This window comes from Ptychodera flava (assembly GCF_041260155.1).
Source record: "Ptychodera flava strain L36383 chromosome 23 unlocalized genomic scaffold, AS_Pfla_20210202 Scaffold_23__1_contigs__length_28996876_pilon, whole genome shotgun sequence".
Lineage (NCBI taxonomy): Eukaryota > Metazoa > Hemichordata > Enteropneusta > Ptychoderidae > Ptychodera > Ptychodera flava.
In genome coordinates, this window is record NW_027248277.1 from 28,269,472 (window position 1) to 28,286,475 (window position 17,004).

A 17,004-nucleotide genomic window follows, 5' to 3' on the forward strand; every position below is an offset into this window, starting at 1 on the left:
TCCAGTGGTTTTACTGTCTACAATGGTGTAAAGCAAGGTGGGATCTTGTCACCGAAGCTTTTTAATATCTATATTGATCATTTGAGCTTTATGCTGTCTAATTCCAAAACAGGTTGTAACATTGGAGGACTTTTCGTCAATCATTTAATGTATGCTGATGATATTTGTCTGATTAGTCCTTCTGTCAAGGGAACTCAGAAGTTAGTCAATATTTGTAGTGACTATGGTGATACTCATGATATTTTATTTAATAGCAAAAAGACCAAATGTATGTGTGTGAGATGCGATTCTTCTATGATTCGTCACATTCCTTCTGTGTATCTCAATGGAGTTAAATTAGTATTTGTCACAAAGAAGACACATTTGGGTTTTGTTCTCAACGATCACTTTCGTGATGATGACGATATCGAGCGACAGATGAGATGCTTTTATATATCAGCCAATATGCTTATGAGAAAATTTTCTCGATGTACCTTTGAAGTCAAGAGTGTTCTTTTCAAAACATATTGTTATCAATTGTATGGTGGTCCAATTTGGATGAAATATTCTGTTAATATTATGAGGAAATTGAAAGTTGCTTATAATAATGCTGCTCGTCTTTTATTGGGTTATGATAAACGTAGTAGTGCAAGCTCTATGTTTATATCTAACAGAATCAATAACTTTGATGCCTTGCTGCGAAGGCAAATTTATGGTTTAAAGCAAAGACTTCTAAGAAGCAGTAATGATATTGTACGATGTGTGTATGACTCATTATATTTAAACTCTGAAATGATAAAGTTATGGAATAAGCTTCTTTTTGTATAACTTAACCAAGCTGTGTATATTTATCACCAGATTTTCTTTTGTTGTTTATATGGACAATGAGTCCGGAATAAAGTTTATAATAATCAATTAAGAAAATAATAATAATTGACTGGACTCTAAAAAGACACAATTTTTGTAATTAAATGGCATATAATGAATATGTTGTTTTGCTAATGTTTTTTGTTTATGTAACTCAGTAGCTTTCTTTATAACTTGTGACATGCTTCATTAACCAAAGGTCAATGGTAAATCATATTAATGTATTCCTGTAGAGTAATTATTGTTTTTTTGAAAACTGAATAATGCTTACAGTATACGCATGGATTAATGCCTGTATTTTAACTGAATATTGCATATACAGATAAACACAGTCAAGAATACATTGCTTGTATTCAGGTAGATGTATTGTATTCATGTGGACTCATGTGAATTCATGTGTATTTTTCTATAATACAGGCAATTCATTAAACGTGAATTTATCTATATTATTGCGTTTTGATACCGTTGATTCATCAGCTATACAATTGTTGTGACAAATACAATGAAAGAAAACAAAGAGGTGTCAAAGCAGAATTATGGACCATAACTGCAGTCTCAAAGTAGAATTACAGGCATATTGGCTTTGAAATATCGATTGAATAAGCAACACTTTACAAGTGCTAGGTTTAATTTAGTGTATGTTGATTAAGTTTCCAACTTGTAGTTTCAATGACTTTCACGGAATTATGTTAATTTGTTACAATTTAATCTGTGATTACGAAAGGAACCATTGCAAAAAAAAGTTTAATGTGTTAGATGTTCAAAGCAACTTGTCATTATCTGAGGCTAAACAATTCTTTAACAGTTGCTTTCAAGTTGATTACACATCAATAACGATTTTTCATTTCACTTCCAGGATAATCGAATGCCAGTGCATCTCGCTTCTTTGCAAGGACACCTTGATATTGTGAAGTATTTTGTTGAAAATCTTGGTATTGACAAAGAAGTCAAAGGAAATGTGAGTTTACTTTCATTAAAGTAGTTAATTTTTTAAAAGAGTGAAAAAAAATGCTTTAGGAATATTATCCCCGTATAAGACCAACTTTGAGATTTGAAAACCTTTATTTTTACAATGCAATATTTATGATGTTGTCAATAAAATTTAACTTGATTTTGGCATACCTGAAGTGTTTATATTTCATTTTTAAAATTTTAACTCCTTTGTTGTCATATGTACATGAGAATAGGAGCTGGCTTATCAAATAGCTAATTAGTCTTTTAGTTTTATAAAGACTGAGGGTTATGTAATGGACTCTTTTTTCAAATTTCATTAGAAATTTTCAACTCTAACAGGGAAGACCTGATAAACATGAATATTCATCTCCTTATGATCTAAGTCTCTGTATAAAATATTGGGAATGCAAGTTGATTGGTAATTAACATTACAAAGTTGGAGGTACTGCATTCAAGATTTTGACAGAAATAGTCCCGGCAAGATAAAATGAGATTGAAAGAGCGGACAATAATCAAATCGTGGTTTCTGCAGGAAGTCACAGCAGAAATACCAAGAGGCATATTTTTCTTCAAACAAATATAAGCCTTTCAAGGTTCAGCTGTTATGAAAACAAACCAAAGATCACTCATGAACTATAAGTACAATTATATATATATACATATATATATATATATAATATATATATATATATATATATATATATAATATATATACACATACATATATATATATATATATGGGGTACACTTTGATATTTAGATCCTGATATATGTGCCTACATCGTCTTCTAATTTTTGATAGAACTGGGACAAAAAACTTGATTTCATTGAAATGATAAGGACACATAATGGACTGTCCAGAAATGCTCAACACTGTATTAGAGTCATTAATATGACTAATTGTAATTATTCAATATATTTCCTCCCCTAGATCAAGTTTGTGAACTCTGTTTTACTGTTGATAGTGTATTGACATACAAGTATACCTCATGCATTGAACACACATCTATCTGTTTAACTCTTCAATTATACTGTAGATCAATAAAACTCCCCTGATAAATGCTGCTGAGGGTGGTCACAGTGAAGTGGTGAAATATCTACTTGGTATTGGTGCTGACATTGAAGCTGTTACATCAGTAAGTGTTTGATAGGATATTCATCAAACATTGACTTTGTTACTCATCAACATTTATGCTGATCATTGTTTATATTGTGTCAAATTGAAATGCAATAATCTCAGGTAAGATAAATCTATTTATTTATTTATTTAACTTTATTTACTGTCGATAACATGTTCGGCCAATAAGGCCGCTCTTCCACAGGTCGACATTAAAAAATTTAAAAATTCGAAAAGTCGAATTTAAAAAATTTACAGAATGACAGAGGAAAAAAAATACAAATCATATCAGTTAAGTGTTAATTCCCATAGCCCTGTCATACAAGTTAAGTATAGGTGGTAATTATCGATCCTTGCAGCATCATTGCAGTTTATAGTGATGTGCGAACATCATAATTATGGAAAAATCCAATAACAAAGTGTTGCAGCACAGTGATATCATCTATGATGTAATCACAGCAAACCAATCAAATTATTATCAGTTTATCCTTTTATCTTTCAAATGAATTGATAAATTGTTATTGTTGAAATATTGGTTAATATCAGGCATAGTGTTGATCAGACAAGAAAAGTTAATTACCAATTATAGTGATCAGAAAAACACATTGGAGAGACAATAAATTAAACATGACACTAAATACAATTGGAACAAAATAGCAAAACTTAGTACACCTACTTGAGAGCCTTTTGTTTGCAGTGTTTGTTGTTAAGAAATTTGACATTTTGATGTAAAGATGACAATATATCAGACAGATTTCATAGTTAACAAGCTAAAGAAATATTTGAGGGCAAAAGTTACCATTCTACGTATAAAATATATTCCAACAAATTGCATCTGAAAACAAAAAAAATATACTTAAACAGCAAGGTGTAAGAATATTAATAAATTGGAAGTCATGATTGATATCAAAATTCTTTGACAACAAACAATATTTAGGAGGGAGATTGAAAGATGAAAGATAAAATATATTCAAATCAAAACCGATAAATCAAAGCTTGCATTATGATATACTGTATCATTAATATATATTTTATCAATTTTAAGTTGTTTTTTTTTTCAATAGAAACACCCATTTGCTTTACATACCGGATTAAATATATATACTAATATACTATTATATACTATATAAAGAGACACAATACAAGTAACATGAACGGAGAACACAAATATTGTGGCGTTTTTATTATTAATGAAAAGTTATGAAATGTCAATGCTTTATAAAGCAGAGTGAATACCTATTCAATGTATAATGACTCTACATTTTTCAAACTCATAAGTTTTCTGGGATATTTTAGTAGTACTTGTGTGTGGCCAATAGGAAGTCACCCCAGGGATGCTGATAATGATTTTATATCACTGCCAATCAAAACTTGTGCAAATCAAGATACTAGTCCACCAAATGAGTACATAATGTGGATTAGCATTCGCTTCAAATGCTAACAGTGACAAAAAGTGAATATAATAAAACACATTTCTTGGGAGACATGTTCAAAGTTACGTGTTCAATAGTATTCATCAAGCATTGACTTTGTTACTTATGACACATTCAATTGCAAACATTCAATAATTGGATGTTGTATAATAGTATCTACAATTTTAATAGCAAGTTTCGTCAATTTTGGTCGAGTCAATTCAGATAAATATCCCTAATTAGTTCATTAAAGTTCATTAAATATGTAAATAATGAATTGGCTGAAGTAAAAATGCTTAATGACTTTCAATAATGTTGTATCATAGTATCGTCAATGTGCATAGAAACTTTCATCAATTTTGGTTGTGTAGACCAAGTGATCATTCAGTATTTGCCTCTTACGTAAGTGGGAATGCTGTTCCTCTCAAGTGAACAAAGAAAAGAAAGGATTGGCAATTAGCTGACATGGTAATGATATTATTCCAAAAGTAGTTCAACGGTTTCAACGCAGGTTCATTTAGGATTTTTTGTTTGCGAGAAAAAAATGAATTTCAGGCGTAAAGAAATATTAAGAAAAGAATAAAGACAAAAATACCAGATTAGGGAAAAATTACATCTCATTATTGGTGTAGATCAGTGCAACATGGTAGCAGACTATGCTGTGCCATACCAGGCAGTCTGTGACACAGTAATAGTTATACCGTTCAAACCCATAATCCAGAATCATTTATGATTTTTTGTTTTGCGAGAAAAAAATTATTTTACTGTAAGTGATGCAACTGAAATTTAAAATGTGTATATTTGTAAAACAAACAATAATAATAAACAAACAATGGCATTTTTAGTCCCCGCGGACAAGTCCGGCGGGGACTTATAGATTGGGTCCGTCCGTGTGCGTCGTCCGTCCGTCCGTCATCAACAGTTTCTCAGACACTGCCGAACCAATTTTGTTCAAACTTGGCAAAAAGGCACAGCACTATGACCTACAGATGTACATCGATTATTTTGCAATACGATCCAATATGGCCGCCAGACGGCCATTTTATAAGATTTTTTCATGTACAGAGCCATAACTCAGGCATTTTTCAACCGAGTTTATTCAAAGTTGGTACAAGGACAATGACCAATGTCATTTATATGCATGTTGATTTTTTTTTGATACGATCCAATATGGCCGCCAGGCGGTCATTTTGTTTGATTTTTCATGTACAGAACCATACCTCAGGCATATCTCAACCGATTTTATTCAAAGTTGGTACAAGGACATTGACCTATGTCATATATATGCATGTTGATTTGTTTTGTGATACGATCCAATATGGCCGCCAGGCGGCCATTTTGTTTCGATTTTCTCATGTACAGAGCCATAAGTCAGGCATATCTCAACCGATTTTATTCAAAGTTGGTACAAGGACATTGACCTATGTCATATATATGCATGTCAATTTGTTTTGTGATACGATCCAATATGGCCGCCAGGCAGCCATTTTTGTTTGATTTTTCATGTACAGAGGCATAACTCAGGCATATCTCAACGATTTTATTCAAAGTTGGTACAAGGACATTGACCTATGTCATATATATGCACATGGATTTGTTTTGTGATGCGATCCAATATGGCTGCTGTGCAGCCATTTTGTTATGATTTTTTCGTGTACAGAGCCATAATTCAGGCATATCTCAACCGATTTTATTCAAAGTTGGTACAAGGACATTGACCTGTGTCATACATATGCATATTGATTTGTTTTGTGATACGATCCAATATTGCCGCCTTGTGGCCATTTTTTTTACGATTTTCATGTCCTGAACCATAACTCAGACATGTATCAAGCAAATTTATTTAAAGTTGGTACAAGGACATTGACTTATACCGTAGTATACATAATGTACTTCAATATAAATATGTACTTTGATTTGTTTCTCGATATGGTCCGATATGGCCACATGGTGGCAATTTTGTTATGGTTTTTTTGCATGTCGAGAGCCATGACTCTGGCAAGTCTCAACTGATTTTATTCAAAGTTTGTAACTGGACATTGACTTATGTCATACATATACATGTTGATTTTTTAAACAGTAAGATCAAATATCGCTGCGTGGCGGCGATCTTGTTACGATTTTCTCATATACTGAGCCATAACTCAGACATATTTCTACAAGTATCATTCAAAGTTGGTACAAGGACATTAACATATTTCATACATGCTCGTCAGTTTGTTTCAGGTCATGTAGCAGTATCATGTCAATTATTGAAGTTTCATAATTAGGCTGATATGTCAAGAAATACTGCATCAAATTTCATGAAACTTTGTACACATGTTAAGCTCACATTGCTTTAACAGTGAAAAAGACATTTATCAGTGTCATTTTAATTAATTTGTAATTGCATATGTAATGAACTTTCCTAATTAGAGTAATATATCCACAAATACAACGTCAAATTTGATGAAACTTGATACAGATGTTGATCTCATAGTGTTGTAAATACTGCATTAAACTTTATGAAATATGGTACCGGTGATAATCTATTAGTGTTAGGATAGTATGAAAAAATGTTTTGCAACATCCTGTCAACTAATTCCCAGTTGACTCATTTAATGACCTTTAGGATAGTGGCCTACATCGGTTTTATGTTTTTCATCACCATGGAACTCATTCTTGGCCATTGAGTGCCATCTGTATCAAAGTATTTTTATCACAGGACCTGTAATCAAAGCACCCATTAGCAAGCGGGGACTGTGTCATCAACGATGACTTGTTATAAATACAATTGTTTCCTATATTATTTTCACAGAGGCACAAATAATGAGATTTAAAAACAATTTACAAAGTAAACATTAAAATGGTTTAAATGAGAGGTAGTGAGAAAGCAAATAACCGGAAAATGATCTTCCTACACGACTTTGGAATATGATTGCTGCCAGATATGATTGTTCAGTTGTTATGTCATAAATTTGTCTGGAATACTGAAAATGGTCAGTTATTTGCATTAAATGTTTCATGTGTGTGCATATTAAATCTTATAACACAAGTAAAATCAGAGGGCATGCTTTACCATTTAAACTTAATTTGTTGAATATCCAATGCATAGCATGGGAAGTTTAAAAATAAAAAGAATCGTCAAGTTTAGCTGCATAAATTCCAGTTATTTCAGGTAAATGAAATTGCTTGTATGAACCTGATGAAAAAAATATCACATAATAATATTTTTAATAACCAGCACCAATATGGAGTCAAATATGTTAACTATCGATGACATGTAAGCAAAGGGTTTGCTCCCTCATTTTGACTGACTACAGTAAGAGTTGCTCTAATGTGTGTCTGATTTAGGAAGAAAACTAAAGAATGCAATTTTTTCCTGGTAAAACAATGAATTTCCCACATTTAAAGTATGTTGTAAGGTCAACAATTTGGAACGTCCTACAGTCAGCATTTTGTAAACAAACCTGGTGACTGCTATATATAGCCACTTGTATCATTAGTAAGGCAGGCACAGACCTCAAGGTCTACAGTACACTGACTGTTTATCATATTGATAAAAATCAGTCAAATCAAAAAAATCTAGAATTTGCTGTTTCTATCATTTATTAAAATGCAGAAAAATCATTGTCTTCCCTGTGTGTGCATGGAGACACAAATAGCTTTCAAAATGTTGGTCATTGAGAGAGTTGCTTAGTCTGATAATTTAAAAAATATTCACAGTAAATGTAGCTGACTGTTTGATTTGAAACTGTGCTTGAACAATTTGACTTTTCCCTAATTCGAGTATATAATATTAACACTTGTCATTATATATGCAATACGAACATGCATATACGGGACATTATTATACATCTACCATCAGAACAATAGATTTAGCGTTCGCTAAAAAAGCCGTATTGAACGCGCGCCCGTTCCGTAACACGTACGGTTTCAAGGCACCATTCCCTGCGGCTGTATCTGCGCGTTCACTGTAGAACGGTTTCAAGGGAACCCTTGGACGAGTGCCAGAACAAGTCTCGCGCGCGCTCTGTACGTACGTATGTGTGTAGTGCTCACACTCCAAAACTGCAGAAGCACGTCCGAGGTAGCGTTCCACAGTGGCGCCGATAAAATCGGAAGAAAAATTGTTGACATGCACGAAAAACGGTCACTACTACGACATTTTGATACCCCGATCAGGAATGTAAGATGTATAATAATAAGGTTATTACGAAAATACTGCAAGGATGCACTCGGACATTGGCGCCGCGCATCGCCCTCCGCTTCGCGTCGGGCGATACCGCTTGCCAATGTCTCGTTAATCCTTTGCGGTATTTTCGTAATAACCTCATATTATGAATGTTCTGTGTTAGAACAGTTAACCTACTGTCATCTTCCCACCTACCACTATGATAAAACAACAGTGAAATGGTTCAATCTGATAATCGTTTGTTCAAAAGTTAAATGTTTGATACTAGCAAAGTGCATAGCAGTCCAAACTAAAGTAATACCCATATAAGGAAGATAAAGTATCCTTGACTCACTTTTTGTGTAGTATAACGGTATCATTATGACAAAACACCTGTGAAGACAAACAAAATACAACAAAATACACTTGTTTGACATCTTGATCTGTCATCATGTTTTTGGGCTGTCTTTTTTGACTCATCAAGAAAATGTTTGTAGGTGTTTTGTGGTCAAAGGGCAATGAGTTGCTTTGTATCTTTGTTTAGTTTTACAATTATTGTTTTCAATAGATAGAAATGTTCTTGAATAGAAAATAATCACAATGCAACAGTATATCATTCATTGCATAGAGGGATTGTGCCTACTAAAGTAACATTACATTTTATAAAGAGTTCAAAAATGACTAGTTTTCTATATAATCATGCTACATAATTTCATTTGTGAGAATTTTTGTCCATCAGGTCTACCAATAATACCAGTGATCTATATTGTTGACGGCTTCTGAATTTATTACCATAACTATTGATACAAATACCTTTACTTCATTGTTTTCATATTTCACTCTTCAGAATGGTTTTACTCCACTGCACATGGCTGCCCAAAATGGCCATAAAGATGTTGCAGAGATTCTTATTGGTGCTAAGGCAAACATAGAAGCTCTTACAAAGGTAAGTGTAACTATCTCCTCAAGCAGAAAGAGATAAGAGTGGCACTTCCACTGTTTGCCGATTTGTATACATGCCAACCTTTAGGATGTATTTTTCAAATATGCTGCAACCAATTGAGATAACCTTACCCAAGGTCTCAAAAAGAGTATGATTTACAATATCCAAATAATTAAAGTTGAAGTACCACATGAACTATCACAAATTTTGTCATTTTTCTGGGGTTTTTTTGGAGAAAATATTTTCTCACGTCCCCAGTGCGCTGGGAGTGTGAGAACACCAGTGTGAGATCAATTTGTTCTCACACTCTGTATTGTTGCGCGAACGAACACCTCGTATGTGAAACGTATGTTGATTGGTCAATTCTGCTCAGCGCCTAGTTCTCTGTACGAATTATTTGACGAATAGAACATCGCGTAATGTACAACTGGCACTATAGCAGACAGACGACTGAACTGCAGAGTGAATGGGTTGTTCTAGATTTGAGTACGGTCCAGCGTCGGCAACAAATACACGGAGGATGACCGCTTTTATGTTGTAACGGGAGAATTCAGGCCATTACAAACCTATCGGCTGTTTACGCTCGTCGTCATATTTTCTGGAGAAGAACTGACTTGACAGCGATACAGTTAGCGAAAGACTTCGATGAGCGAGCCATCTGCACACGAGGCTGTAGCAGACGACAGCGTCCATGCAATGTCATCAACAGATGGCCACCAGAGCTGTTTCGCAACATTTTCCCAGATGACCTGGTGAATTTTGTGGCTGACCAACAAAACAAAATTGCCATATCGGTAATATACGGTACATATGAACGTGTTTGATATGCACATCAATGAAAGGAACTTCATTTTTCTGTGCGGAATGATACAAATGAAACAAGAGCAATCGAGTGCTGGTTTTTGATAGTATAAACCTACCACAATAAAATGCAATTTTCTAAAGATATTGGAGGGACGTGAGAAAAATAATCCCACACCCCAATGGGTTGGGGGGGAATGTCTCACACTCGTTGGGGGATTCAGTCTCACACTCGCCTTTGGCTCGTGTGAGACAGAATTCCCCAACTCGTGTGAGACATTCCATCCCAACCCGTTGGGGTGTGGGATTCTATTAGTCTCTCACAGTCAATGGATGTGCAGTGGAGATAACCACACAATTTTCATTGTATTGTCTTTGAAAGAAACCACTGTATTTTAAGATAACCAGTTATTTAGCCTGAGTGGAAAATATCTTTAAATGTCACTGGTTAAGCATTTTGAATATGCTTTGATGTTAATCTACATCATAGTGCTAAATATATGCATGGATTCATAAGTTGTTAGTTGTCTCAAAGCATCACTTTAGATCTCTATCACAAGATGGCAGTGTCTTAATGTTGCTGGTCTTGATTCTCATTTTCCCCTTTTGCAAAGGCATGCAGCTGTAAATCAGTTTGTTTTGTGATGTAATATGGCCATTTTGTGGTATACGTAATTTGTTTTTAATTTGTCTGTCCAGAGCCATGCTTTAAATGTCTAACTTGCAGTTGATCTTAAAAAGAGAAAATACAGTACAGTTGGCTGCTGTGCATTTATTGTGATTTCCTGACAGATTCATTTATTCTTTTAGTTCTTATCTGAATCTGTGATTAACTTTTAAAATTATCTTTATCATTGTTCACTAATAAACTTAGCATAATATTGACACCAACACAGCATATTGAGAGCTTCTAAAATTATAATATCAGTACTTGTACTCTCAGTAAAAAAATATTGCTATAAAAGATAATATAAAGTAATGCACAGTGTGCCATATTTCAGAATGGTATCTTCAAGTAACATCATTATGGGAAGCTAAACGGCAATTTCAATTTTTTGGCTAGTGACATCTGAACAGATTTTCCACAAAAATGATGACAGACATTAGTAGTGCAGTACATGAAACTATATTTTTGACAAAATGACAACAATATTATCAAAATAATGCTAGCCTATATATTAATTATTATATTATTATTTTGAACAGTATCTCTAGGGAACTAAAAGTTTCAAAGTATTCTCAGACTGGCAATTGATTCTACGGAAAGAACGTTTTTACCAAAAACGAAGAACAATTTGACAACATATATAAATGCTAGCATTGTTGTGAGATCTTGCAAACTCAATGATCCAACAATAACTACACAACAAATATGGCTGCATCCCAGCAACATGATTGCCTTTTGTGTAGTTTACAAAAATGATTATCTTAAAAAAAACCTTTCATATTTCTGTCTCTTATTTTTTGTACATTTTACAACTAAATGAGGTTGTTGAGAAATATGCCACAGAGTTTGAAATGTGCAAGTTGTGACTTTCTGGTACTTCACATGTAAACATTCAAAGGAAAATAGTGCCAGTGAACTAATGACAATGTTTTAGCTAACCAATATTACACTGGGTGTGAAATAGATTTCAAAGTTCTTGTAAACCATAAAAGATAACTTTTAGCAGTTGACATGAAGTAGTGTAATAGAGCTGGATACAATACAGGCCATACTGTATGTCAGTGCGTATAAAAGTAATATTATCATACATGCTGTGCCTGTATTGCCATTCTTCTATTGTTCAGACGGTACTGATATGAGCCCATATTGTAACTAGTGAAAATACGAATTATATTTTCACTGTAACCGAACTACTTACAGCGACGCGTACGCGTGACCTTCGCTGTATGCATGACCTCCGTTGGTATATATGTACTAAACAGCTGAGCGAATAAGACAAATGACAATCCGAAACGTCATTTTGATTATGGTCAAAATTCTGTTGTTTGCAGTCACTTCATGGGCATTGCACTTAGGCACAAGTACAGTTGTACCAAAGACATACAAACAAACGTATTGAAAATTTGTATATTTTGCCAATACCTGTCAATTCACGGCCGGTCCCGTTGCTGTGCACGGTGCAGTGTTTTCGTGTCGTCTACGCTGCTTACGATTACACCATGGTTGTACGATTACACGTAATGATATCGGTTGACAGAGCATCATGATTGAATCGCTTTACGACAAGTTTCCTGTTGATAAGCTTAAAGTATCTGGGCGGTGAATTACATCGTTTACAGTCGTAAATGAGCCACGAAAATCCAACCGCACTGAAAATACTCGCGACAGACAAGGTTGAAGGTGCACATGATATTTCCGATTTGTACCTGTCAGTTCACAGGTCATGATCGTGTCTGGTGGCACCGATGCGGTGCGGGTTTCAGATACAATGTACCATCTAGGGAAAGTCAAACTTTCGCTTAGGTTGTTAAAGGAAGTTTAGTTCTATTTAGGCAAGCCAGGAACGAAAATATACGAGCAGACGACGGAAATACCTTTGAAATGTTTTATTCGTACAGCAACAAAATCACGAACGAGTTACGACACTACAGCTTACAGTGTACTCACTTCATGTTTTCACTAATCCGCTTACTGAGATCTGAGATGGTAAATCCGGCATATTTGACGTCTTGGAACATGTATAATTCTTCGAGATAAACTGACTGGTATGGGTATTATATCCACTGTATGTGCATTCATAGATGTCGCAGAGCTGCTTGCTCTCTGTGCAAGCTGTGCTCTCAGCTGTTCATACTCGATAGAGTTTGAGCGTGGCGCGAGTATTTTGACCCGATTTTGGCGGCCTCATAACTTTCACGCAGGGATGAGGTTATGTATCAAACACAAAAACACACCCATTTTACAATCTCCCGCCTATGTTTCACATCCATCGTCATTTTAAACTAAAATCAATCTTCTTCAAATTGTGAAAACCTGTGTCGACATCGTAATATCTAAATTGTTTGCTTAAAAGTGCTCTATAAACCCTCCTTTGAAGTGGAATGGCCATGCAATAGCGGAATAATATCAAGAAGTGATACGGTTGTCATCACTCCTTAGCAACCAACTTTTATAAGTACAGCCTGAAGGAAGCAAGGTCGATTTCAAGTTGATTTCGTCGCTAATTTCGGAGCGTCTGTAGGAAAACAGTCATAACCAAAGCATGCATGTATGATAAAGGGGTCATTACACGAAGTTAGGGCGATACCGCGTCGTATTCTCGTGATGTGTCCGTATTTTGACTCGTTGCTGCGCAACTCGTCAAAATACGCACACATCACTCGAATACGACGCGGTATCGCCCAAACTTCGTGTAATAACCCCTAAATATTGTCATAGCTGTGTGTTCATGTCAGGTTACCATATTGAAATATATAAAGAGTAGGCAAAGTAATAAAGCTGTATTTTCTTAGAGTTTCTTTAAAAACACCTCATTGCTAGTTCGTGTTTGAATGATTTTCGGATAATTTCTGTGGAATCATTCAAAGAAAAAGAGTGCCAGTTAACTAATGTCAATATTCTAGTTGACCAATATTACACATGGATTTCAAAGTTCTTGTAGACCATGACCAATAACTTTTAGCATGTTTGATGTAACGTATTGTAGCACTGCATAAAAACCTATAATACTTACTGTATTTGCATGGATTATTGCCTGTATTTTAGCTGATGAGTGCATATACAGATGAATACAGTCATGAATACATAGTTTTGTATTCAGCAAGCCTATATTCATGTGGATTCATGTGTATTCACGTGTATTATTCTATTATGCTGTGGGTCTGCTATAAAGCAGATCTGTGCGATATCCATAGAAAACCACGTGCGTATCAGTACAAGTATGGTACACGGTATGGTACAAGGCTTTATACCAACTCATTAGTCTTGTGACTTGGTCGTATACAACATGCGACTTCTACCATCTGATCTTTGAGATTACCGTATGTGCAGGGTCTAGCTTATTAAATGGTACTCATGCAAAGTTTGCTCTATTTCCTATTAGTATTTGCAAAATCGCACAGATCTGCTGGTAGACCCACAGCAGTCCACAATTAACATCTATCTTCTCTAAAATACCAAACGTTCGACAAAAATACTTCACGAGGGGATTTTCCATGATATTTGACCCGGAAGGCGATACATTTTTTCACGATTTCTCACTTCAAAACATAAAAATAACAGTGAAAACTTACCACGACTGCTGCCTTCGCATCGACGTTATCCTAGGCCGCCATGTTGAAACGCCATGTATGACGGGAAAAATCGTCAAAATTGCGTTTGACAACTGGCTTTTGTCATCAACTATCTGTGTTTTACATCTCATAGGTGGGACTTCGTAGCTTAGCTATTAGAATTCCATCCTGACGATATGGACCGTACGCTTTGCTAATATTTCTTACCTAGGCCTGCATATGCACGTCTATTTGTTTTGTGATACAATCCAATATGGCCGCCATGCGGCCATTTTATTACGATTTTCTATGTACAGAACCATTACTCAGATATGTTTCAACCGATTTTATTCAAAGTTGGTACAAGAACATTGACCAATGTCATAGATATGCACGTCAATTTCTTTTGTGATACGTTCCAATATGGCTGCTGTGTGGCCATTTTGTTATGATTTTTTCATGTACAGAACCATACTTGGGCATATCTCAACGGATTTTATTCAAAGTTGGTACAAGGACATTGACAAATGTCATAGATATGCACGTCAATTTATTTTTTGTGATATGATCCAATATGGCTGCTATGCGGCCATTTAGTTACGTTTTTTTCATGTACAGAGCCATAACCCAGGCATATCTTAACCGATTTTATTCTAAGTTGGTACATAAGGACATTAACCTATGTCATACATTGCACGTTGATTTATTTTGTGATACGATCCAATAAATCAAATTAATTAATTGCTAATTTGCATTTACATGATGAACTTTTGTTTTTAGGGTGAATGTCCAGAAGCACTGCATCAAACTTTATAAAATATGGTACCAGTGATAATCTATCAGTGTTATGATGGGATGCAAAAATGTTTTGTAACATCCTGTTGATTAATTCCTAGTTGACTCATTAATTGACCTTTAGGATGGTGGCCTACATTAGTTTTATGTTTTCATCACCATGGAACTCATTCTTGGCCATTGAGGGCCATTTGTATCAAAGTATTTTTATCACAGACCTAATTAATGAAGAGGATATCCTCTCTGAGGACTTGTAATCAAAGTACCCATTAACAAGTGGGGACTGTGTCATCAACGATGACTTGTTTTTCAATAGATAGAAATGTTCTTGAATAGAAAATAATCACAATGCGACATCAAATCAAACATTTCACAAGGGGTTTGTGCCTACTCAAGTAACATTACATTTTATAAAGAGTTCAAAAAAGACTTATTCTAGTTCTTTAATATAAGCATGCTACAAAATTTCATTTGTGAGAATTTTTGTCATTCAGATCTACCAATAATACCGGTGATCTATATTGTTGATGGCTTCTGTATTTATTACCATAACAATTGATACAAATATCTGTACTTCATTGTTTTCATATTTCACTCTTCAGGATGGTTTTACTCCACTGCACTATGCTGCCCAAAATGGCCATAAAGATGTTGCAGAGATTCTTATTGGTGCTAAGGCAAACTTAGAAGCTCTGACAAAGGTAAGTGTAACTATCTCCTTCAGCAGAAAGACATAAGTGTGGCACTTCCACTGTTTGCCTATTTGTATACATGCCAACCTTTAGGATGTATTTTTTCAAATATGCTGCAAACAATTGAGATAACCTCACCAAGGGTCTCAAATAGTGTATGATTTACAGTATCCAAATAATTAAAGTTGAAGTAACACATGAACTATCACAAATTTTGTCATTTTTTATTTTATTTTTGATAAATTATTGTCTCTCACGGTCAATAGATGTGCAGTAGAGTTAACCACACAATTTTCATTTCTATTGTCCGTGGAAAGAAACCACTGTATTTTCAGATAAGAAGTTATTTAGTCTGAGTGGAAAATATCTTAAAATACCACTTGTTAAGCATTCTGAATATGCTTTGATGTTAATCTGTATCGTAGTGTTAAATATATGCCATCGTAGTGTTAAATATATGCATGGACTCACAAGTTGTTGGTTGTATCAAAGCATCACTTTAGATCTCTGTCACAAGATGACAGTATCTTAGTGTTCCTGGTCTTGATTCTCATTTTACCCCTTTGTCAAGGCATACAACTGTATGTCAGTTTGTTTTGTGATCTAATATGGTCATTTATCGGTATGTAATTTGTTTTTAATCTGTTCAGGGCCACGTTCTTTTGAATTCTTATTTGCAGTTGATCTTAAGAAGGGAAAATATAGTACATGTACAGTTGGCTGCTATGCATTTATTATGATAAAATGATAGATTTATGTATTCTTTTAGATCTTATCTTAATCTTTGATGAATTTTTAAAATTATCTTTACCATTGTTCACCAATAAACTTAGCATGATGTTGACATCAACACAGCATATTGTAATGAGTGTCAGGCTCTGAGTGTTTCTAAAATTCTAATATCAGTTGTTGTACTCTCAGTAAAATGAAAAAAAAAAACATTGCTATCACAGAAACAGAATTTGAATTGAAACAAAAAGTTATTCCCTAAAGATCACAATTCTGCTCTACTCTACTCTGCTTACTGTGTAAACTTAATGTTTGAGTGATTTGACTTCTTTGCAATATTGCTT

General features: G+C 34.5%; 1 protein-coding gene across 1 annotated transcript in view; it reads left to right on the top strand.

Moving 5' to 3' along the window:
- The window catches only part of LOC139123891 (26S proteasome non-ATPase regulatory subunit 10-like), a 29,438-nt gene that overhangs the window by 6,965 nt on the left and 5,469 nt on the right, over window positions 1–17,004 (top strand). The window contains exons 3-5 of the mRNA XM_070690042.1: window positions 1,703–1,804; window positions 2,838–2,936; window positions 15,842–15,940. Of these exons, the coding sequence (XP_070546143.1) occupies window positions 1,703–1,804; window positions 2,838–2,936; window positions 15,842–15,940 (300 nt within the window). The remainder of the gene's footprint in view (window positions 1–1,702; window positions 1,805–2,837; window positions 2,937–15,841; window positions 15,941–17,004) is intronic.